Source organism: Alligator mississippiensis, chromosome 4 (assembly GCF_030867095.1).
Source record: "Alligator mississippiensis isolate rAllMis1 chromosome 4, rAllMis1, whole genome shotgun sequence".
Lineage (NCBI taxonomy): Eukaryota > Metazoa > Chordata > Crocodylia > Alligatoridae > Alligator > Alligator mississippiensis.
Genome location: NC_081827.1, coordinates 135,394,446 through 135,418,776, shown reverse-complemented (window position 1 = coordinate 135,418,776; position 24,331 = coordinate 135,394,446). Strand labels below are relative to the sequence as shown.

Here is a 24,331-nt window from a genome sequence, read left to right as displayed (position 1 = left end):
GATTTTACAATATTTTACCCAGTTCACCCAAAGTAGATATGCATGATTTAATGTTGCAATGTAGTGAGCTCTGTGGTATTAATCCAATACAGCACTTGAATACATGCTTTATGTCATGAGCGACTGGTGCCTTCTGAGTCTGTGGGGGGCACCAGATCACCGACTGGTTGGGGGAGCCCCCCAGCAGGTGATCACTGAGTCCGGAACCACCAGTGGCAAAACCAGCCACTTCCACCAGCACTTCTGGTTTCATGGTTGGCATTTCCAGGGGGTGGACAGTCAATCTCAGGGGCTGCACATGCACCTGCATGCACCCCCTACACATCGCCAATGCTTCATGTGAAGATCCATTCAATGATACTACTCTTATAAAGACAAAATGTAGAAACACGGTTTGATGTACCAGGACCAGGATGCTCAACAACTTGCAGAAAGGTGAAGTAACATGCCAAGGTCACAGAATAGGCCTCTGTTGAATAGGGTAATGACTCCAGGCCTCTTGATTCCTAGTCCAACCCTACATCAATTATTTGCAGAAATATAATAGAGAACTTAAGTCAATAGAAAATCATATCCCCTTTTTATAGGGTTTTCTTTTATAGTAAAATCCAAAGAAAGGTTATGATTTTCTGTTAAATTCTGTAAGACAAAAGTCTATAAAGATTACAATTCAAATTAATCAGCTGTGAAAAACACAGCAGGGTCAGGGAGAGAAAAACAAAGAGTATAAGTCTGATTAGAAAGAATTGCATAAGAGCATGAAAAAATCAGTAGATAAATACCTGGGCTGTAGTTCCAGTTTTGAATACCTGTAAAGTTCTAGTTTTAACTTAACTGTTATCCTAATCTAGTTATTCTCACCAAAATCTCAACCTAGGGAGCCTTGAGATCCTTTCAAGGGTGCTGCCAGGTGCCAACCAATGTAGCCATGCAATATTAGCACCATTAGGTGACAGGGGTCTATTGAGTCTAAATTGGTTGTGAACCACTGTCCTAATCAGTCTAACTTCCTACCAGGAGTCCAGCATTTAGCATTCACAACAGATACAGCATTCACATCACACCCTTTGTGCATGTACAGGGGTTCAATGGCCAGTTTATGTATTCTACACAGTCCCATCTGTTCATGCAGTCCACAACTGCTCCTGGCTCTGGTGTAAATCCTAAAGGATAATAATAATCACTTTCCCTTTTAAATATGCTCACACTAGCACTGGGGAATAAAATGAGAGGCATGAAATGGCCAGCACTAGAAACTACATATAAGACTGCAAAGTACAATTATATCCCCAGTGCTAAACCACATAGAACTGGGCTGTGATCAAGGAGGACCACAACAAAACTGAAGGTAAATACAGTGGTGAGGAATCTCAAAAGCATCAGTACACCCTTTGCAGCTAGGAGCAACACAGAGTTCCTCCCTGCTGCTTTCATGGGTTCACAGTGATCTACAGAGGGGGCCTAGGTAGTACAGGCACTAAAGGTGCATGGCTGACAGCCCAGAAGTGGCAAGTTCTAGACCATAGCAAAAGTGCTCACTGCGTTGTCCGTCAGATTCCAATGAATCTGCTAAATGCTTTGTCACAAGGACACAAAAAAGGAAAGAAAGCAATCTATAACAGACTCAGACCCCAGAGACACATGCACCTCAGGCCACTGGAAGAACAACAGATACAAAATTTCCATGCCAGGGTCAGAACAAAGACATAGAATCCAAGTCACTTCCTCTAGAAAAATACAATGTTGTTTGCTAATTCTTCCAAACACCACTACAAATCAAGGGAAGTAGAATAGATATTGTATAATTTAGCATGGAGCTTATATCACCTCAGATTTTAAATTTGAAATAACTGCTAAGACAACCTATGGACAACTTTCTAGGATGCTCTGATAGATGCATGATTTTATTTCCCAGTAGTATAAACAATTTTTTTTTTACCAGCACAAAATATTGTGTACTAACCAATCTTATTTGTGCACAGTTTGTGAACTTATAAGCAGGAACAATTTAAGTTGAATCACACAATTTGTAAGAACTGAATTTTGTATAGGCTATATTGCTCTGCTTCATGGGTTACTCTGAATTTTCTTGCAACTTGTAACAATTTAATAGCAATGTTTCATTCACATAACACTCCTAAAATTTTGGAAGTGTCAAGAGTACACTAAGTAAAAACTAAGGCTAGTCAGTCCACTTACTAACCACCTACTGTATATATATGGACAGGGCTCAAGGGGGCTAGTAATGCAATTGAGTTTAGTATACACATAAGTTTTTGCATAAGTATCCGATGACTTCAAAGCGAGTTTTGCTGGATGCAGAGAAACCAAAGCCTGGGCCATAAAAGCAGTCAATTCTTCTACTTACATCACATTATGACTATAAATTGTGTGGTGACTATAAAATTGTTGGCAACCAAGAAGGTCCTAAAAACAAGCAGACAGATTAGTAATGAGTGAATTCACAAATAGCAAAAAGTTTTTTTTTTTCACATTAAAGTGTAGTTAAATATTTGCTCATAAAAAGCTATGTAGCAATAACAATGCATCTGTTGTATCATTAAATAATTAGAGAAACAGTTGGAATTACAGGAAACATTTTGGAACATTTCTTCTATTTGTCTATGACGTTACCTGTTGGAATACAAGGCATGTGCCTTAAATATACATTTATACTGGATTTGATATTTGATTTTCTTTGTTTAAATAGGGCCAGATGCTGATACCTGTATTGAGACTAAGTAACGGTCTAGCCACAAATTATTTAAATAATCTAAATGGTATTGTGAAGGAAGGTGCTTCTTGGTTTGAATCAAAAGTTCAAAGGCCCAAATGGGCTCAGCAGCCTGTGTTGTGCTACTGATGGTTAAGGCACATCAGTTTTTTTGGCCAGTACCACACAATGCAGTGATGTGGCCAATGTCACATCCAGCTCCCTTGACTCTCAAGCTTGAATGACCCATTTACAAGAAGAACAGAGTCATTTATAGGAACAACTCAGACAGGAAGAAGAGTTAGCAAATAACATTGTGACCTTTTTATTTTTATTTTTTTGAGGGAATGGCTTGTATTTTGTGTGTTCGTTTTGACCCTGGCACGAGTCCAGGTCAAGGCTTTGAGATCATGCAAATGGAACCATAACAAGATACCTTACCACTTTACCAGAGCACCCCTTGCTCAGTTTGAGTAAGGGCAGCAACATCTGTTTTTTTGTGCCTACTCATAAAGCTTTTATAACGCAATGGACAATTATATTCTATAGGATGCTCCTAAAATACTATTTTCATACAATCTATGCATCAGATGAGATTGTGTGTGTGTTAAGAGGTTTACTGTGCTGGCTGGATAAGTGGGTCTTCAGCGCACCTGCCTCAGGGCATGTCTATATGGCAGTGTAGTGAAGACATACCCAAGCTAGATTTAAATTGGGTACAAGCAATGGTCTAGCCACAGCATTGGGCTCCTCACAATGCTGGGTAGATCGTCATAGCTACAGGTGCTGCTATGTCTTGACTGCAAGCTGACTAATTTCAGTCTAGCTTAGTTATTTCTGTTATCTTGCAGTCTTAGCCATGGAGCCAGTTCCCCAGCCATCAGACCCTAAGGTTGTTGAGGCCGCAGTTCCCCAATTTTACCACACGTATAATTTGGCTTGCCACTGATTTTCTTCTGATGTTGTGTGACAAGGGGTAGCAATGTCTATTAGCTCACCATTTGTGCTGCCATGAAAATTTTTATGGTGGCACAAGTGAGATGCCAGGTGATATCCCTGAAAGGCAATTCAGAAGGATGTGCATGTGCATGCATGTAGGCATGTATGTGTGTGTGTGCATGTGTATAGGTACACACATTTGCTGAAAAAGAGAGTGAAACTATAATGTATCACCAGCAGTAGGAGAGGAATTGCTTCTGCACCCTGTTCTAGGAATAAATGTTTAGCTGTTGTGTTGTTGAACTAAGCTTGTGATAAATGTAATTATTCAAGGGACTCTGTAACAGGTGGTATCATGGAAGAGTATTAACTGTATGATCTTTTTTTTTCAATGGTAAAGGGTTAAAGAACAGACAGACCAGCATTTTGGTTGAATTGCAAATTGGAGTGTTTAGAAGACACTGCATGTGGATGGTCTAGTCTGAGGAAGAATTGTGCATAGATGACCAGACCCTGGAGTACATCACAGAGGTGTTTTGTGACACTGGGCACATCTACACATGCACTTTAGTGCACATTAGCCTTTTTAAATCCATATTAAAGTGTCACTTAAAAAACATGCTTTTTACTTAATTTTATTAAAATAGGCAAATGCACATTAAGTGTCACTTAGAGGGTGCCTATACATGAGCAGGGAGGCTGCTCCAAAGTGCTACAATTCCAGCATGTCTGAGAAGACTCAATTAATCAAGTCTGCTGGAGCATTGCAATTACTGTGATCCAGCAGCCTCCTACATCTCATGTATCAGCACCCCACACTTCAGAAGTGAAGTGGGGACACTTTATCTAAAGCTCATTCAACAAGCTTTAGATAAAGCACCCCTGCTGCCATTTTGAAGAGCAGGGATGCTGATCCATGAGATGCTGCAGGTGCTTTAATTAGAGCAGCTCTCAGAGCCACTCTAATTAAAGTGCCCTCCCACCTACCCCCTCTCCTGGAGTACATGTATAAATGCCCCAAAAACATGCTCTTTAGGTAAGGCACGTTAAGACCGGCTAATGCGCATTTTCCTAGTACCTCACAATGGAAGTACTAGATTTAATGAGCATTAACTAAAGCACATGAATGCATGTGTAGACATGCATGTCTCAAAAATTCCCTGGTTTTCTCCTCAATTCAATAATCAGTCTGGTGATGGAATACATCTATAGACCAGCTTAGACTGTGTAGTGTTGGCTGGTGTATTTTAGGGGAGCATGTACTCCCAGTGCGGTGAGCTGGAAAGGTGTATAAGGTGCAGAGACAAGGTGGAAACCTTATTTATGTCTCTTTGCCCCTCTCCCCCCTGCACTGGCAAACAGAAATCTTGCTTTGAACATGATCATTAGAGCAGTGGTTGGTGATGAAGTAAACGACACTGCTATAAGAGCATTAGAGCCACTCCTGCATTAGGAATATGTCAACAAGTGAAAATTAACAGCATACATGACTTCTTGATATCCAAGACTTCCTTACAACCAACAAATGAAAAAATGGAATGAATCCAGGCATAAGGCTTACCAGTGCATTCACAAAATCAAGAAGCCGCTAGCAGTGAAAAAGTGAATTCAGTTTCTTTCCTTACACTACTAATTCAAAACCTCTTTCTTTAGGAGTCATCTTGCTGTCAGCCAGATAACTTGATTTGTGGCTATATAAATCAGTGTGAAAAGAGCAACTTCCAGTAATCATTTAATCCAAATTGCACATTAGGTGTGAATTTAATATGACCTCTCCACTTTTCTTGTTTCAAGGACATCCTGGCAATGTCATTCACATAGCAGCTGAAGTTCTGTAGCTATGATATAAAGTCATATTCATGCTATCAGCATAATATTTTTCTATGCCATTATGAGAGAGCCTCAAAAACAATCTAGCTACATTAAGATTTCCAAAATTACAGCCCAGATTCTCTCTGGTATAAATCAGGCTCTCTCTACTGACATTTCATTGACTTCCACTGAAAGTTGAGGATCTAAGCTAACAAGTAAAAAGCACTTACCTGAATCACCAAGTTAGGAAAAGTAACACTATTCCAGTTTGGAAAACAGAATTCTTCTCCCACTGCAGATCCAGACTGATTCAGATACTCTGCTCTATTCACATACATAAAACTCCCACTGATATCCATGGGAGTTCAGTGCATACAAGGAGGGTGGAATGTCAAAATCAAGTTAAGTTGTATGCATCTGAGAGAAGAATTTAAGCCTTAATGTATTGTATCAAAAACACATATGAAAAAGTGGATTTTTAAAGACTGGAAAACAGACTGCCTCCAGAAGCTTTAAAACTTAAAGAAAACACAAATACATTCCTTATTACTGAATTTAAAGCTAGACAGTGTTTCAGAGCAAACTTGCCAAAACAGGACATATGGTCTTCAGCCCGCTGACATACCTCCTCAGGGTGTGGCCTCATTAGTTCTTACAAATTTAGCAGGGAAATGTCTGGCCAATTCTTGGATGGCAAGTCTCCCCTTTATCTTCCTCTGGCAGCATTTTCCACTGGAGGGAACAATCTGGTGCAGACTTTGGACAAACTGCTCAAAAATATATTCCAATTATGTTTATTGAGGATTTGGGGGCTGACAGAGTTTTGGAAAAGATCTAGTTCTACAAAGTAGTTTTTCTTGGATGTTAGATTATCTTCTGTCTAGACATATAAGTGTGGTTCATCTCTTTAGCGCTATCCCAGTGCAGTCCTCCCCAGTTGCTCTTCCTGCAAGATAATTTACTTTCTTTCTCTATCCAACAAAGAGCTATCCCCTGTACTTGGTGTAATTTCCTGTGAGCTATCAGAGTGATCCTCTTTAGTGATCACTGAAAACACAAATGAAGCAGAAAGAAAACAATAGCACTAGATGTTGATGCCAACTACAAGTGCTCAGCAGGTGCACTAGAATGAAGGAACAGACATTGACATCAGTGAAATGTGAGGGTACTGAGTACTTTTGCAGGATTGGTCTCTATAGCCATACTATTAATCACTAGTGTAACTAGTTGTAGGTGAGAGGGTCAGATATCATGGGTGCCAAGTTAGGAGAAGCACTGGAATCTCCCCGAACCCCCACAGAATCTGTGCCTTGGCTTCTGCTTTAAGAGTAACAGCTGGTATGGGGAGAATGCAGGGCAGCAGCAGCAGCAGCAACAGCTTATCTGGGGACTGTTTATGGGTTCCTAGCATGGGTAAGACTGCTGCCTTCCCCTGTCCCTGCACTCAGAACCCATGTACCCTCCCCTGCTCTTGGAACCATGCACCACCACCCGCCTTATGCCCCCTGCAGGGTTTGCACAGGCATCAACTCTGCTTGTTACACCACTGCTGTTAATATATCATCCGGATCTTTGGATATTTTGTAATGGTTGCAGTGATAGATTGTGGACAAAATAACATCTTTACATTTAAATATATATGTGTGCACATATTGTGTGTGTGAAAATAAATATTTTAACTCAAGTTTGATGGATTTAAAAGTTCATGTATCAGCAGTCAGGAGATTTGGGAATACAGTTGATGTTTTCAGCTGCATATGTGAGAAACATTGCAGATCCTTGCCATAAGAGAACATTTTAGGGTCCAGTCTTGCATCGTAGCTGATGTGGGTAGGCTCTTACATCTGTGTGGCTTCCATGAACCACCTTGAAGGTAAAAAGTGTTCCTCATACATCAATATGGAAGCAGGGTTCCTAAATTAGCATATGGTTGCCATAACTCACTGAGTTATCATCATCTCTTATACTGTTTTGTATGAAATGGGCTCTGTAGCATAGGGAAAGGATCCAGGATTTGGATCAAGCTTGAAGGTTGTTTTGCCCTGAGCAAAACTGGAATATAAAAAAATAAACAAATTGGATTCTAGAGAAAATACTGACTTCCAGTTTGAAACTCAGTGGGTCACACCTGTGGGCTCCTGGAAATGGGACACGTTGCTAAGGACTCCGAAATTTTCACATAAGTTAAGCCTACACTTATTACCACTCTATTAATTAATGCATTATTGAAGGAAGATGGACAATATCAAGTACTGCCTTATTACATGACTAAGGCCTCTGATTTCAGTGGGCTCAATCATCACTTTATCCAAAGCCCTGAATATCATCCCAGGAATAGGCTCAGGAGCTACTGTGACTCAGAAATAATATTCCTGAGCCATCATAATTCAACCCCACTTTCTCCCTGTTCTGGGCCAAGGGGTATCATTTGTCAATGACTTATACCAGGAACAAATTAAACTACCACCAAAACCAGATTGCTTGTAATGGCTGGTGGATAAGATGTGGAGATAAGCCTCTGGCCCATTTTTTGTTCCAAGGGTGGGTAGTAATTAGCAGTATAATACCTCCTTACTCTTAGATCTGAGCTCTAGTTAGCATACAGAAGGGTCCAAGGGTTCCTTATTCCCTTGCATTCATTCACAGACTAAGACAAGGTTTAAAGCTATTCCTATATAGAGGATATCAAATTCATTTGGCCCTGTGGGCATAATGAGGGGTGCAGGGTCAATCTGTGGGCTCGATTGGGCCCATATATTACCCCATATGCTGGATCCAGTGTGCAGGGCTGGTCCAACACAGGCTGCACATTCAGTGCATGCCCTGAGTTGGACCCAGCTCCATGCAGCTTGCAGTACACAGAGCCAGTCTGAGGTGCGTGCGGCATGTAATACCCATGCCAGAGTGACCCTACATGCTGGATCCAACATGTGTGGCCAGTCTGTGGTTCTAATCTGGACTGGCCTCAGATCCCATGTGCAGGGCAAATCTGGTGCAGGTGTTGCATGTGGTGCACTCCCTAGACTGGCCCTGTGCTGCATGCAGCACATGTCCCAGACTGACCCCATGCTCTGTATGCAGCGAACATACCAGCTCCAGACCCACACCATGTGCAGTGTGTATCAGACAGGTTCCACATGCTGCATGCAAAGTATGGGGCCAGGTCCCATGTGTGCTGTATGCAACACACAGGGTGGGTCCGAGACCCACAGGCAGCACTGCAGGCCAGATGATAAGGCTCTATGGGCTGGATCCAGCCTGCAGGCCATATCTTTGTTACGTCTGTCCTACATCAATTAGGCACAGCTAAAATGGACACAGCCCAAGTCTTAAACTAGCTCAGTGGCACCATTTATAGTGTTAGATACATTACTTAACCTGAGAAAAGTCTTGGACACCTTTTGCTTGTGCAACAAATCTCACCCTTTGCAAAGTTTCTCCTGACAGTCAAGACAAGTTATTTTCCCAAGTGATCTTGTTAGGATACTAGTGATAAAACTCAGTTTAAATGCATGATGTCCCACAAGGTGCAGTTATTTGGGAGTCTGTGGGGCATGGGCATGATCCTATTTGATCCTCAGAGGCACAAAATGGAGAGAGAAACAAGGTATGAGCATGCAAACATGCCAGAGTTTAAACATGTGATTATGTGAGATGCCGAATGCACCTGCATGCATGCATGCTGAAGCAAAACCACTGTGATAACTATCAGGTAATTAAGTCTGTAAGGGGCTCCTGTCAGCCCTGTACCCAGGCTTCCCCAATTCTTAAGATGGCCATGTCAAGCTCTGTCTATTTCTTGCCCTCCTCCAATCCCCAGCCCACCTAGGTAATGCACGCAGGGATTGTAAGGTGAGCTGTTCCTTACGCTTCTGTTTTGTGCAGGCGTGTAGTCCAAATCCCAATTAACACCCATGTGACTTGCCTCTCATACCTACCCTTTCCACCCATTTAATTTTGGATTGGCATGTCAACCTTGCTACTTACTTAACTGAGGTGAGGCAGCCACTTACAAACCCTTCCCTCCTGTTAAAAGTAAGTGATAACATTGTGATGGCAGATGAGTATGGGGAATCAAGTTGGAGCTCCAGCCAGGATCAGAGCACCACAGGGCAGTACTGAGCAGGCTTATTTGATTTCCATTTCAATCTCACATGTAACGAACAATGATTTCTTGAAGCCTGCTGTGGAAAACAAAATTGAAAGCATAAACATATGCAGATGGAATTCAGAGCTGGGCAAGCTTCTGCCAATTTCTGCAACTTCTGCATGCTCAAAATATTTACTTAGGAATTCTTAATTAAATAAACCATTCAGTAGTGGTGTACTGTTTCAGATGTGTCACAATGTCACCACAAAATATGTCAGTGGTTCTTTTTTAACAAAGATTCCATTATAGAGCTTTTTATCAGACACTGTTGGGTAAGCTTTCAGTACAGTGCACAGAGATTTAAGCCAAGCAGCTCCTCTTCTGTTAATGGGATTCGTGCGGCTAAATCCCTTTGTTCCATGCTGAAAATAAACCCCTACCCAACAGTGACTTCAGGTTACTATCAAGCAGCACAGTTAGGGCTGACATCAGTAACCCCAAGTGTGCCTATTCAAAAAACCTACATTATAGTTTTCCCAGTGGCTGAGGTGAAATGCTGTGCGCTTCACTACTGTGCAGCATGGAATACAAATTAGTGTTTAGCATGAATTGAAGTGGAATTCAATTGCTGCAGGAGCAGGAGCATTGGAAAGTGGGGCATTGCATCCAGATTTCATCCTTGATTTGGACCTGGGATAAAATGACATTTGCACCAGCAGAAAACAAGTTGTAAGGTTTGTTTTTTTTAAACCACATAAAACCTTACATTCTATTTCACTTCTAGGGCACCCAAATGCCCCGCAAGTTGAGTCCTAGAAAAACCATTAAACAAAAGGTGGGTGGGCTCTCCTTCTCACTGCTTTTTGTGGTTCAGTTTTAAGGCTGAGATCAAGATAGGTCACAGCAGTTTTTCAGGGACTCAGACAGAGTGGAATAGGATCATAGCTATCCATCTTGGACAGATCCTAGCCCAATGTATACTAGGTATGCACGAATAGGTCAACCATTCTTATCTGTTAACAAAAGCCTTGATAGTGTCTCCATGGATGGAGGGAGAGCAGTGGATGTGATATGCCTTGATTTTAACAAGGTTTTGACACCATCTCCTTTGACATTCTCATTAACAAGGTAAGGAAATGCAGACTAGATGAAAGTACTGTACATAGATTCATAACACTGTCCTGAGTCCAGTGTTGCTTAACATCTTCATTGGTGATCTGGGCAATGGGATTGAGCGCATGCTTAGCAAATTTGTGGCTGACAAAGATGAGTAGATTTACATGTGGTCTGGAGGGCAGGACTATGACCTGGAGAGACTGGAAAAATGATCTGCAATCAATCAGATAAGATTCATCAAGGGCAAGCGCAAAGTTCTGCACTTGGGATGGAATAATTCCATGCACAAATACAGACTGGGGAAATCACTGGCTTGGCTGCAGTATGGCAGAGAAGGACCTGGGGATACAGTGGACCATAAGCTGAAGACAAGCCAACAGTGTGCTCTTGTTGCAAAAAAGGCCAACAATATACTGGGTTGTATTAACAGGATCATCACTTGCAAAACAAAGAAAGTGATTCTTCTGCTCTAATCCACACCAGTGAGGTCTCACCTGGAGTACTGTGCCATGTTTGGGCCTTACACTTCAAGAAGGATGTGGTCAAATTGGAAAGAGTTCCATGCAGAGCAGCAAAAATGACTAGGGGCTTGGGAAGCAAGGCTTATTAGGAAAGACTGAAAGAACTAGTGTTATTTAGTTTGGAGACATTTGTCAGAACCAAGCTCCCAGAATTTTGGGGGGATTCCTAGATGACAAGGAATGAGGACTTAAATCAGGCTTTGTATTTCAATGCTTGGGAACTATTTGAACATACTGCCAACATTGAAGTTCTTCTCTCAACAATGATGTTTTTCACCAAAGATAGTATGTATGTTATTTCATCCTCTTTGTTGAAAGCACTGAATTTATATTATACAGATACATTTTTTTTCAACCAGAGGCTAGGTCCTCCAAAGAGACACTCTGGTAGCCAGCCAGAGCATCTCTATGGTTGGCCCTTGCCCTGGTGCTGAAGCACATTGCTTGCCTGTGTGAGACAGGCAGCAGTGCAAGCTGCAGGGACTTGGACCTGGGCCCAGGCTCCTGCCACTAAGTAGGGGGTACGGGGCCTGGAGGAGGGGGAAGGGGATCATGGGGGGACCCCCACCAGCCCTGCCTGCTCCACCAGCACCCCAATGGCTGCCCTGCCCATCCCCATCCCCTGCCTGGCCCCCAAGCCCCCCTGATCACTGCCCCACCCAGCCCCATCCCTTGCCTGCCCTCTGAGCCCCCTCAATCACTGCGCTGCCTGCCCACATCCCCTGTCTCCCCGCCTGAACTCCCCTAATGTGGGCCCTGCATGGGGGGGGGGGTAATAGACCCTGCAGGGGCCATGTGACCCCTGTTGGGGGCTGTAACCTCTGTTGGGGGCCATAAACCCTGTTGGGGGGGCTGTGGCCCCTGTTGTGGGGGCTGTGGCCCTTGTGGGGGGTCTGTAGCCCTGAGGGGGCAGTCTGTGAGCTGTGCAGGGGGGCTGTGCCCTGTGGGGGGGCAAGGGGCCCTCCCCTCCTGAGCAGCTCCCCTGCACAGTCCCTCCATAATCCACCCACACCTACCCACACACCCCACGGCCCCCCCCACAGCCATCCACATCCTCCCACCCCCTTCCTCCTGCAAACACCACATACCCCCGGCACACACCCTGCATGCCCAGCGGCCAGACAGGATGAGACCTGCTGGCAGGAGCTGTGGCTGCAGGGCAGATCCCACATCCTGGCTAGTGAAGCGTTCACGGGGAGCTCTAACTGTTCTATGGTAAGAAAACCAAAGGCAAACAGCAAAACATATAGGTATTTAGAAATCATTTTATTATGATTATAGAGACACTGGTAGGCTTCCAAATTGCTTTAACACTGTAGATATATCAATAAAACATTGCCCAACTGATGGCTGTCTCTGTCTCTCACTCTCTCTCTATATAGTGGTCTTTTGTTTTAATTGTGGAGGAACATGAATTTTGGGGTATTTTGCAGAGTGACTTTGGGATTATTTTATCAGGGATTTTTCAGTTTTCATAGAAGGAACACCAGAATTCCTGCTAGGGAGGCAAGCGGCAGGACCCAGGCAGAGGAGCCTGCTCAGAGCTGGCACCTTGGACCCAGCTGAAGGTGGCTGACCTCCTGGCCATTTGGGGCCAGGAGGACATGCTTAGAGAGTTCAAAGCAGGCCACCACACTGGGAACATCTTCTGGGTGATAGCTGCTCAGATGGCTGGGCAGGGGGCACATGTGGCAGTAGTGCCGCACAGAGACCAACTCTGCAGCCACAGCCCACTGGCAGCTGCCCCAGAGGAACAGATGCCTCTACTGGCTCTGCAGTCCCCATCCGGAGCCAGGAGGAGCCAGGCAAGGTTATTTTGCCCTAAGTGGCACAATTGGCCCCACACCAAAGTGCATGTCTGGGCACATACACTGAGGCAAAAGCCCTGGCTTAAATTTGTACCGCTTGTATTTGAGCTGTTGCAAGCGCATGTGCTTGCATGTGTGGATGCACCCCATGAGCCTGTTCATGGGCCAAAGTTAACTAAATGCACAAGTGTTTTCTGGTTAGTAGTCCAAAAAAGCAAACTGCAAAAGAACAGTAAATCTGCAGTAGTAAAACTTCAAAACTCCAGCAATTGTAACTGCTTCTGGGAGGTTTAGTTAATATCTGATTTTTTAAAGAAAGCCTGTACAGTAGTGTGTGAAATTTTTGTGCTATCCCATTCCCCAAGCTTTTCCTATCCTCAAAGTGTCTATATCTAGGAAATTTCAGGGGGCCATACATTTTGACTGGCTCATGACATTCACGTACTCAAAACTTTATGATTTTGCAATTTTGCACATTATTTTGTAAGACATTATTCTGGAACCTACCCTAGAAGTTCTACCTTGTAGAGAAAAGACAACTGTCAGGAAGTGGCAAACTTTTTGACAGAAAATTGGAATTTTGAACAATATTATTCACTTGCTTTCACATGGCTAAAGCAAGCAATATTTGAAACAAAGAAAGAAAATCCTTTCCTTCTGTTATTAATATTTTGCCTATATCTGGACTAGACTGCATAGCTATGCCTGCAGATTGATTAAAATATAAACAAATGCTGAAGTTGAGGTTTCAGAATTGTGGTATGAACCCAAACCTTCCCAAATATCAGGCTATCCACATTCACTGCTTACACCGAGCTTTTAGTAATTTTTAATTGCTTGTTGTTGGCTTGGACTTAATTCTCCTTATACCAATATGAACATGAATTAATGCCTGATTAAAGTGAATGCTCTCTACCTCCCCTTAGCTAGCCATTATCATTAATTTCTAAAAATTACCACATGGTTCCTCAGGTATTAATTCAACATTTCATGCTGATAAACAATTGTATAACTCATAACTGTACACATACTGTTACACTTTGGTGTGGTTACAGTTACAGTGAACTATATTGGAAATCGGACCAAAATACAGCACTCAGGATTTTCTTGTGATAACAATCAAGGGAATGTACCCAACAAGGAAAGATTAGATGGGAGAAGATGCCAAAATGTGGTATGTGGATCTGTTTTGTTTTTGTTTGTCTTTTACTGTTGTCATAAAGGAGATACTTCTCCATTTAGTTACTGATGTAGCATTCAACCTGCCAAGGCCCAAAAGTGCCATACAACCTATCAGAAGGCATGACAAATGCACAAACTGAGGCATGCCACAAGTAACAGCAGAAGAAAATGCTTGACAATTCATAGATTTCATAGACATTAGGGCTGGAAGGGACCCTGGAAGATCATTGAGTCCAGCCCCCTGCCTCAGAGGCAGGAAGTCAGATGGGTCACAGGATCCCAGAAAGATAAATGTCCAATTGACTCTTAAAGGAACCCAGAATAGGTGCTTGCACCACCTCTAGCGGCAGTCGGTTCCAAGTCTTGGGGGCTTGGACTGTAAAGAAGTTATTTCTTATGTCCAGCCTGAAATGGTCTTGGAGAAGTTTGTGACCGTATGGCCTTGTCATCCCATGGGGCGCTCTGCTGAACAGGCGTTCCCCCAGGTAATGATGTACACCCCTTATATACTTACAGGCAGCCACCAGGTCCTCGCTGAGCCTGCGCTTTTCCAGGCTGAAGAGTCCTGTAGCTCTCAGCCTCTCATCATAAGGCCTATTTTCCTGCCCTCTGATCATGAGTGTGGCCTTCCTCTGGACTCTCTCAAGCTTCTCCTTATCCTTTTAAAATTGTTAAGCCCAGAATTGGATGCAGTACTCCAGCTGTGGCCTCACCCAGGCTGAGTACAGCGGGAGGATGACATCCTTGGAGTTGCTAGAGAAGCATCTATAGGGATGTAAGCCAGAGTTTTGTTTGCTTTGCTGGCTGCGACATCACGTTGGTGGCTCATATTCAGTTTGTGGTCAGTCATGACTCCCAAGTCCCTTTCGGCCATGGTGCTAGCAAGCATAGCGCTGCTGAGCCTATAAGCATGCTGTGGGTTTTTCTTCCCAAGGTGGAGTACCTTGCATTTTTTGGAGTTGAAGGCCATCAGGTTTTCATCCGCCCATTTTCCAAACCTGTCGAGGTCGGCCTGGATCACCATCCTGTCCTCAGGTGTAGACGCTTTACCCCAAAGTTTGGTGTCATCAGTGAACTTGGCCAGTCCACTCCTGATACCAATGTCCACATCATTAATGAAGATGTTGAAAAGGATAGGCCCAAGGACAGAGCCTTGGGGGACCCCACTGGTCACGGCGCACCACAACGATTGATTTCCATCAACTACCACTCTCTGGGTCTGACCTTGAAGCCAATTCCCCAGCCAGCAAACTATGATATAGCCAAGGCCAGAGTTGGCCAGTTTTTCTATAAGAGAATTGTGGGATAACAGATCAAAAGCTTTTTTAAAGTCGAGATATATGACATCAATCTCTTCTCCCTTGTCCAGGTGCTATGTCACCTGGTTGTAGAAGGAGATGAGATTGGTCAGGCAAGACCTACCTGCAACAAACCTATGCTGGCTATCTCTCAAGAAGTTGCCTTCAGACAGTTTGTCAAGAATGGTCTCTTTGATGATTTTCTCCAAGATCTTCCCGGGGATGGAGGTCAGGCTGATGGGCTTATAGTTCCGTGGATCTACTTTCCTCCCTTTCTTGAAGATAGGCACTGCATTGGCCTTCTTCCAATCCTCAGGCATTTTGCCTGAGCACCACAAGTTCTCAATGATCTGTGCCAGTAACTGAGCTATGATGCTTGCCAGCTCCTTAAGTACCCTGGGATGTAAGCTGTCTGGGCCAACTGACTCGAAGGTGTCCAACCTCTTAAGGTGTTCCTTCACATGGTCAACATTGATGTAGGGTAATAGTTCTCCCTCGCCCTGGCCATCTCGTACCATATTGGGCAGAGCCGTCCCTTGGAGCTGGTGAAAAAACGACGCGAAATACCTGTTGAGCAGGTTGGCTTTTTCCTGGACGTCGGTTATCAGTTGATCCATATGGTTTAGCATGGGTCCAATGTTACCCTTGCTTTTCCTCTGGCTCCCCACATATCTAAAAAATGACTTTTTATTGTCTTTGATACATGTAGCCAGTTGGAGTTCAGTCGCAGCCTTGGCTTTCCTGGTTCGCTCCCTACAGGTCTGACCAGTGCAGAGTACTCCTCCTTTGGGGCAGATCTAGCCTGACATCCATTATAGGCCTTTCTTTTTAGACGCAGGAGGTCCACTGGTTCCCTGCAGAGCCAAGGGGGTTGCTGTGCCCTTTTGCTGCCTTTCCTCTGGGATAGACATTGCTTGTGCTTTCAGGATCGCTCCCTTGAGGAGCAACCACTCTTCCTGAACTCACCTCCCCTTCAGGTTGTGGCCCCTTAGGGCCTCTCTAACAAGCCTCCTGAGCTTGTCAAAGTCAGCTTTCCTGAAGTTGAGGACTTCTACTTTGCTGACTGACTTGCCTGCTTTATGGCGGATGGTGAAGGTGATCAGCTCGTGGTCGCTGTCTCCGACATGCATTTCTGTAAAATAATTAAAGTTTTCTAGAACCTCAGCTTCAGCAGTTCTATTGGCAACAAATTACAGTAACAATTTTAAAAGTAGGTTAACAACAGGTCTGAAGGAGAGGCTGGTAAATCTAGGGCAAAAAGAGTGGGAAGTCCCTTGAAGTTATAACAATAACATAAAACAGTAATTATAGTTTGACTTTATATAGTACTTTTAATGAAGACTATTTCAAAGCATTTTACAAACATTGAACCTTATAAGATCCTGTTGAGGCAGATTTGAATATGCTTATTTCATAAGCTGGAAAAGGTTTGTCTTTGAGTCAACAGCAGATCAATGGATACTGTTCTGGAGAGCTGTTTCTTGCCATAACTCCTTGACTGTAACAAGGTAGAATTGAGGCACGTGTATAGATCAACCAATGTACATCATTTCTATATATATATGACTGCTACAACCAAAACTTTCAAAACCACCCTTCAGTTTTAGGTGCCCAATTTGAGACGTTGTGTGAAGTACTAAGGCTTGACACTTCTGAAAATTAGGTCTGACATGTCTCAAGTTAAGCACCCAAAAATGGACACAAGCAAGTTTACTGTCCATTTCAACAATTTTTTTGGCAGGTGACAAATTTACCATTCTCATCCAATGACATTGTAGCTGTTAGTGAAGCCAGGATTTTACTTTCAGTTAATCTAATCTACAGATTGGCTGAAATATTGAAAATTGTCCTAAAATCTGAAGGCCTAAATCCAGATGTGTTCTGGACTGGATTTTCAGAGATGCTAGGCACTTTCATGTGCCATCTATATATGTATTATATAGTATCTGTATATGTGTAAGACTGCTTCTATTCATATAATTTAGGAAGCAGGGCCCACACCAAGATAAAAACCTCCTTGAGGAGATAGATTAGTAGTTTTTTCTAAGGCCATTGCAAAAAATGCAATATCCCTGCTGTACTGTAGGCCCAAAGCCAGCCAGAACCAATCCAAAAAACTTAAAACACTGGCAGAAGAATGACCATATCCAATGCATCTGAGGATATGTGAAACCAAGCCCACATCTTCTAGTATCATTACCAAAGAGTTTTGCTCTGATAAGTGTTTTTGTAAAAACATCATCTTCTTTATCAGATGACCTCTCTCTTTTGTTTATTCAATCACATCTGTTGACTCCAGTAGAATAAAAGTAAGTTTTTACTATCATCAGCCCTACAGAAATAACACAGTTGATCTGAACTCTTTTCAGACTTGTCCACCAGCAAGATAACTATGAACTAAATTCTAGTTGTGTGGCCACCTGTGGAATCCCCCAAATCTTCATTTACAGCAATGCAACCCAGCTACGTGCAATTGGGTTGCACCTCTGTAATTTTGAAGACAACGAAATTGCAAGGGTATAACTAAAGGCAACATGTGCCTGTATAACTTTTATTTGGTGTAATGTTGCATGAGCCAAGAGTACACTTTGATATTCAGATCCCAGGCTGGGTTTGGAGTGATGGAGCTTAAACCCCAGCCTTCTACTTCTAGACTGAGCATAATAATTTGGGGCAAATAGACATGGAAACACACAATGCTATTTCATCAGAGGCTGGTTTTCCAAGTAAAGCAGCACTTGTTACATATTAATTTTAGGTAGCTCCTGGAGTTCTTAACCCCTAGATTGTCCACACATCAATACCTGAAACTAATTTTAAGAACACTTTAGGCAGTTTAAAGTTCTGCCACTCCAGGGCAGGTTTATCTTTGATCTGTGTTACCCAGCTCATGTTCCATTAATGTATAGCCAACTCCCCACAGATGAGCCACCTAAATCCTCTAGCATCACAGGAGGCAGTGTCCCTTCCCCCACCCTCCTGTTCTATGTGGAAAAACTTTTCACCCCTTGAACTCTACTACCCAGGTGGCATTTCTGGCACCAAACAGCTCCCCCTCCCATCCCTGAGGGTTGGACCTTCCCACCCCCAGGCATGCAAACTTGTGCAAACAGCCTGCAAAGTACATGCCAGTTAGCCAGGTCACAGGAGTGGGGTCTAGTTGGGTTGGAGGAGGGACAAGATAAAGGGGTGGATCAAGTCCCTGTGAGCTGGGGTTTCCTTCCCAGAGCATGGACAGTAGCTCTCTCAAAAGTACCTTCCCTCACCAGTCCCACCTTCCAGCCACCCTGGGAAGCAAAACCAGTAGCCCTCACAACCCAATCCCAAATCCCAATTTATTAAAACATAAGACCTTAAATGTACTTCCTCTGTATTTCTTTTTAAATTCTTAATTTTTTTTACTTCTTTTTATTTGATCCTTCAGTGGCTGACTTCCTTCATTTCACCATCCCCATCTCCTTTCCACCTTCCCTTTCATCACCTACCCCCACTCCCACTAATGCTTTGCCTCTCAGCTTCAGGTTTGCACCCTGTCTAACCATCTTTCACCCCCCCCTCCCCCCACATATGGCATGGATAGAAACCTGTCCTTTAGTATCAGTTCACACCTGTTGGGCCCCTGCTGCTTGGCAGCCCTCTAGTGGAAAGTCACAGCTGTGCAGGTGGGAAACAATCAGAAAAGGTTTTTAGCCTCAAGGTGGTACTGCTCCAAACTTGAGCTAGCACTAGCAGCAATCAACATTTGAGCAGCTCAGAGTGCAATATGTAACAAGGCCCCTTCTGCCTTATCTGAAGTGAATCTCCTTTGTGAAACCCCTGCAATCAATTTGGATGCATCATGCAGAATATAGTAGTTGAATGATTAATTTAAGTAGTTAGGAATTCACACAACAGCCTGTTGGCACTACAAACAGCTTCCAAATAATGCTGCTAATATCAATAAGTGTAATGCTTTGGAACACTGTGTGATTGACCATTACCAATGTACGTAATATTTTTACTATCAACACTTGTATGAGATGCATGGGCCAGACATAGAGATTAGCATCAACTCACAGAATCATAGAAAATTAGGGTTGGGAGGGACCTCTGGAGGCCATCTAGTCCAACACCCGCTCAAAGCAGGACCATCCCCAGCTAGATCATCCCAGCCAAAGTTTTGTCTAGATGAGTCTTGAAAACCTCCAAGGATGAAGATTCCACAACCTCTCTGGGTAACCTGGTCCAGTGTTTTATTACCTTCCTAGTGAGAAAATTCTTCCCAATATCTAACCTAAACTTCCCTTGCTTCAACTTGAGACTGTTGCTCCTTGTTCTTTCATCTGCCACCACTGTGAACAATCTAGCTCCATCTTCTTTCGAACCTCCCTTCAGGCAGTTGAAGGCTGCTATTAAATCTCCACTCAGTCTTCTCTTCTCCAAACTCAGTCTCTCCTCATAAATCATATGCCCCAGCCCCCTCACCATTTTTGTTGTCGTCCACTGGACTCTCTCCAGGTGTGCACATCCTTTCCATTGTGGGGGACCCAAAACTGAACACAGTACTCCAGATATGGCCTCACCAGTGCTGAATAGAAGGGAATAATCACTTCCCTTGACCTGATGGCAACACACCAGCCAGTCAGCCCCCAGCCCATACTGGTGCATGGGATTGTTCCATCCTAAGTGCAGGACTTTGTATTTGTCCTTGTTGAACCTCACAATTTCATTTGGTCCAATCCTCCAATTTGTACATGCACACAGGGAACTCAGCATTTCAAAGTGATCACAAAAATCTACTAAAATGCACATGCACTAGCTTCCCTGTACAACGCACAAAACACATTTTTTTCTCCTTACGAGTGTTAATTGCAACATGATCTAAACCTTCCAGTATCATCTGTCATATTATAGAGATAAAGATCTGATGCTTTATGGCAGAAAATGGCTGTGTTGCTCCATAGTGTTGAAAAGTATCTGAATCAAATATTCAGGTTTCTTTCCTGTGACCTAAATATCTAAATCCTTCTGTGATGTTAATAGATTCATGGAGTCTGTGGCCAATTACTATTATAATAACTGGCTGACCACTTGCATGACACAGACAAGAGAAACTCACCTAGTCATTTCTGCATCAAGCTTCTGTATGAGCTCTGGCATGTTTTTTAGGGAGACACCCAAATCTTGAATTAAAGACTTACAAAATAAAATCTTTAAATGTTTATTGAAGAAGAGATGGGTCAGAACCAAAGCTTTGGATTAGAACATGCCACTGGCCATGCTATGCTATTAGAGGAGTTGGGATTTGAACATTTATGTTTCAAATTCTGGGACTGCTCTGACTTGGATCTCAATTTTGTATTTCTTGTCTGTCTCTTTAAAATGAAATGTGGCACAACAGGTTCTGTGTTCACAATAATTCTCCATCCTCCTAAAATTCACTTTGGTCAACCATATACATAGACTATGGACAAATATAATGAATCATCATCATAGGAAGCTATGAACTATAAAATTTAAGGGTAGAGATGTTTGAAATGCAGTACTTCCATTCTACAGGAAATTCCAAAGCATTTCATTCTGTTTTGTTTTGTTTATAATCTATTCTGTGTTATTGAAATAGTCATAGCAAAGCACTTTGATGTTTTTGGAACCACGTGTTTCAATACTTTTAAATGTATATTTCAACAAAATCGATACACATCCATGCATTGTTTTGATTTAATAGAATCACCATTTTCCAGGAAAACATAGAAAAGCCACCATGCTGAATGAGTGCACAAGACAGTGCAGAAAATGTCACAGAATTAAGCTGCCTCCTCTTTTATATGCCTAGGTGGGAGACTGCTTTAATTTTTGTGATGCTTGTACCACACCGCATCTTCCCGTTTGGGAAGTCACACCTACTTTGTTGAGATAGGAATCTACCTTTTCAGAATGACAGCTAACTTGTTGCTCTTAGGCTGGAAACAAAGGTCCTATTTGGAGAGTGTTCCACTGTGTTGCAATACGTCATGGCACAGCCAGTCTATTTCACTGATGTCTACAGATGTCACTGGGGCTGTCACCCTGCAGGGTCATTGCTCTGCCCCTGTTGGGACATTAGGGACCTGATAGTGCAGGAAAAGGGCCCCAGGTGCCATGCCCCAACTTGGGTGTGTATCTACAAGTGGTGGAAAACCCCTTTATAGATGTACCCCCCTGTTGGGACATGGACCAATCCACCAACCCAGCAAGACAGATGTAGCAGGGCCCAGTGCCTTTTTCAATGGTGTGCCTTGTGTCAAGGCATGGTGCAGAAATGAAACAGGAGACTCTGAGTTCCCCTCCACCCACTTGAATCCCCTGCAGAGGGATTTCCCTGGTGTACCCGGTCTGCAAGCATGGTGAACCTTTTTTAGAGTTCCCCCCTCTGGACTTGCAGATGTACACTGGGGGAATCTCTCCGCGACCCAACAGGGACAGGGGGGCATATCTGCAACTGGGGGGTTTCCAACTTGCATATGTGGGTTCTGTTTTGAGGTAAGTTACCTGAGGCCCTTTTCCCACAGGATCAGGCCCTCAAAGCTGGGGGAGTTTCTGCCTAGGGCTGCTGGCGAGTGGGGGTAGCTACAGTCTGCTCACGCTCTTCTACCACAAGTTAACAGGCTTCAGCCACATTAAGGCAGCAAAAATTATTACTAGGTTTGTTGACACCACAGAATTTAAGCACAACAAAGGGCTATGATGTGTGTTCTCTTGGCTTTTATGCACCGTAAACATTTTTATGGTGGCACAAAGTCAACATCTGTTTACAGCTTCAGTCCAGTGCCTAGAAGAAATTTCAGTGGGAGTACTGGATGCACCAATGCAAGAGAGAGGGTGCAAGAGAGCAACTTCCCTGAAACATGAACTCACAGAGGAAGAAACCATAATGTTTTTTCCAAATCTCCAAACTTCATGTGTTGGGGTAGAACAGTGGATCTGGCTATCATAGTAGGTTAGAGGGTTTTTTATGTGGGATGAAGTTTAAACAAGGCATAATGCCAGTAGGCACAACTTAGAAGTCAGTATACCTCATGCCTTTCTACAGTGTAGCTCTGCAGTTAGGCAGTATAATTTAATCTGAAAGGTTTCCAGGACAACAAGTTTAACATTTCTAGCTATTAATTTTAGCCAATGGAAAAATCTCCCCCAAAAGTGTCTAAGTTATTTGGGAACTTAAATTCCATTTACAAAAGTGATTTATTCAATTAAGAGCCTAAGACTTAATGGGAACCTTTTAAAATGGTCCTTAAGCTCCAAAATCACTTACGGCAATATTGAAATCTATTTTTTAAAATGCTATTCATAACATAAACATTCTGAAAAATAAGGTGGTATATGAGACTGAAAATTGATGCGTGTGATCTTCATAATGAGTTGTAACTCTAGATGTATACTTCTGAACATGTATTGAAGAATGAGAATTATAAATGTTTTCAGTAAGAATGCCTCATGTTGATTATCCCTCACATGTGTTCCAAGGCTTTTGCCAGGTCTAAAAATATTGTTATACTTAAATGTCCATTAGTCGCTCAGTATTTCAAGTGTGGGCAAGAATATTGGTAGAAAAAAATATTTTTTAAAGTGGTCTAAAATAGTTTGAAAATTGTGATGAGTGAACTGGTTCTGGCAATGTAAATGCCTATAGCCTGAAACTAAGTACATTTCTAAATGAATCTGAAATGAATCACACCTTCTCAGTTCCTGGTTTGATCTGGTATGGGAAACAGAAGTGCCAAATGCCCATGAGAGAGGCTATTCATGTGGTATTTCTGGTCCAGATTTAACTAGGCATTACTGGAAATCCTGCAAGATTTCCAACCCCAATTGCCAGACCAACGAGGTTGGGAAAAGTCTTCATAATTATAGGAACCAAATTTCCAAACCTTTAGCTGTTTGTCCATTGCCTTTTCTGCCATCCTGTAATGTAGAACAAATAGAATTAATGGTCTCAGTTGGTTTCTAATGCCTCTTTCTGTCTTTCTTTAGAGCTCTGTCATCTGTGGTGGCTTTAGGAGCAAATATCATCTGCAACAAAATTCCAGGCTTGGCCCCTCGGCAACGAGCGATCTGCCAGAGCCGCCCTGATGCCATCATAGTGATTGGAGAAGGGGCACAGATGGGAATCAATGAGTGCCAGTATCAGTTTCGGTATGGCAGATGGAACTGCTCAGCACTGGGAGAAAAAACGGTCTTTGGACAAGAGCTTCGAGTAGGTAAGAGATTCTCCAAAATAGTTCCAGCAATTGGGACAGTTTGCCTTTTAGCTTCCTCTTGCAGTATGGAATAGATTTACATCTATCAGGCATTTACATGCCATACAAACTGAAGAAACACGCTCTCCAGAACAGCATCAGCATTTATTTTTTCCTGCTGTTCTCTAACCTCATTTTGTAGCCAATGAAAAACAGGTCCAGAGATAGCTAGGTTAAGTCTTCTATTATTTGTACCATATTCTGTGTGAAAAAACACTTGAATAACTGTAAGAGCAACTACGGCTAGTCAATTTCATTTCTTGCGAAGGTAATGCTGTAACGAATTGGTAGCCAGTTAGGGATACATCATTGCTGCTGGACTTCATGCTATGACCAGTCAGAATCCCACTGTAATGAGATAAATTCAGTTCCAAAACAGCCACCAGAAAAATCTTAATTAGCTTGTTATTGTTGTAGTTTATATGACATACTGGTGATCTTTCACTACACAGCAGTTATATTAATCCCTTCTATTTATAATTTACAGCTTAAAGACAGCACTATACATGGCATACCTACAGTGGTAGATATTGGAAAACATTCTGAAAGAAAATAACTTACGGTACAAGACTGAGGCCTGACCAATTCTTATAG

General features: G+C 42.8%; 1 protein-coding gene across 2 annotated transcripts in view; it reads left to right on the top strand.

The window, feature by feature from the left end:
- WNT7B (Wnt family member 7B) overlaps positions 1-24,331 on the top strand; it is a 141,606-nt gene that overhangs the window by 51,313 nt on the left and 65,962 nt on the right. For both annotated transcript variants that reach the window (XM_006264607.4, XM_059726657.1), the window contains exon 2: positions 23,472-23,698. In XM_006264607.4, coding sequence (XP_006264669.1) covers positions 23,472-23,698 — 227 coding nt within the window. The remainder of the gene's footprint in view (positions 1-23,471; positions 23,699-24,331) is intronic.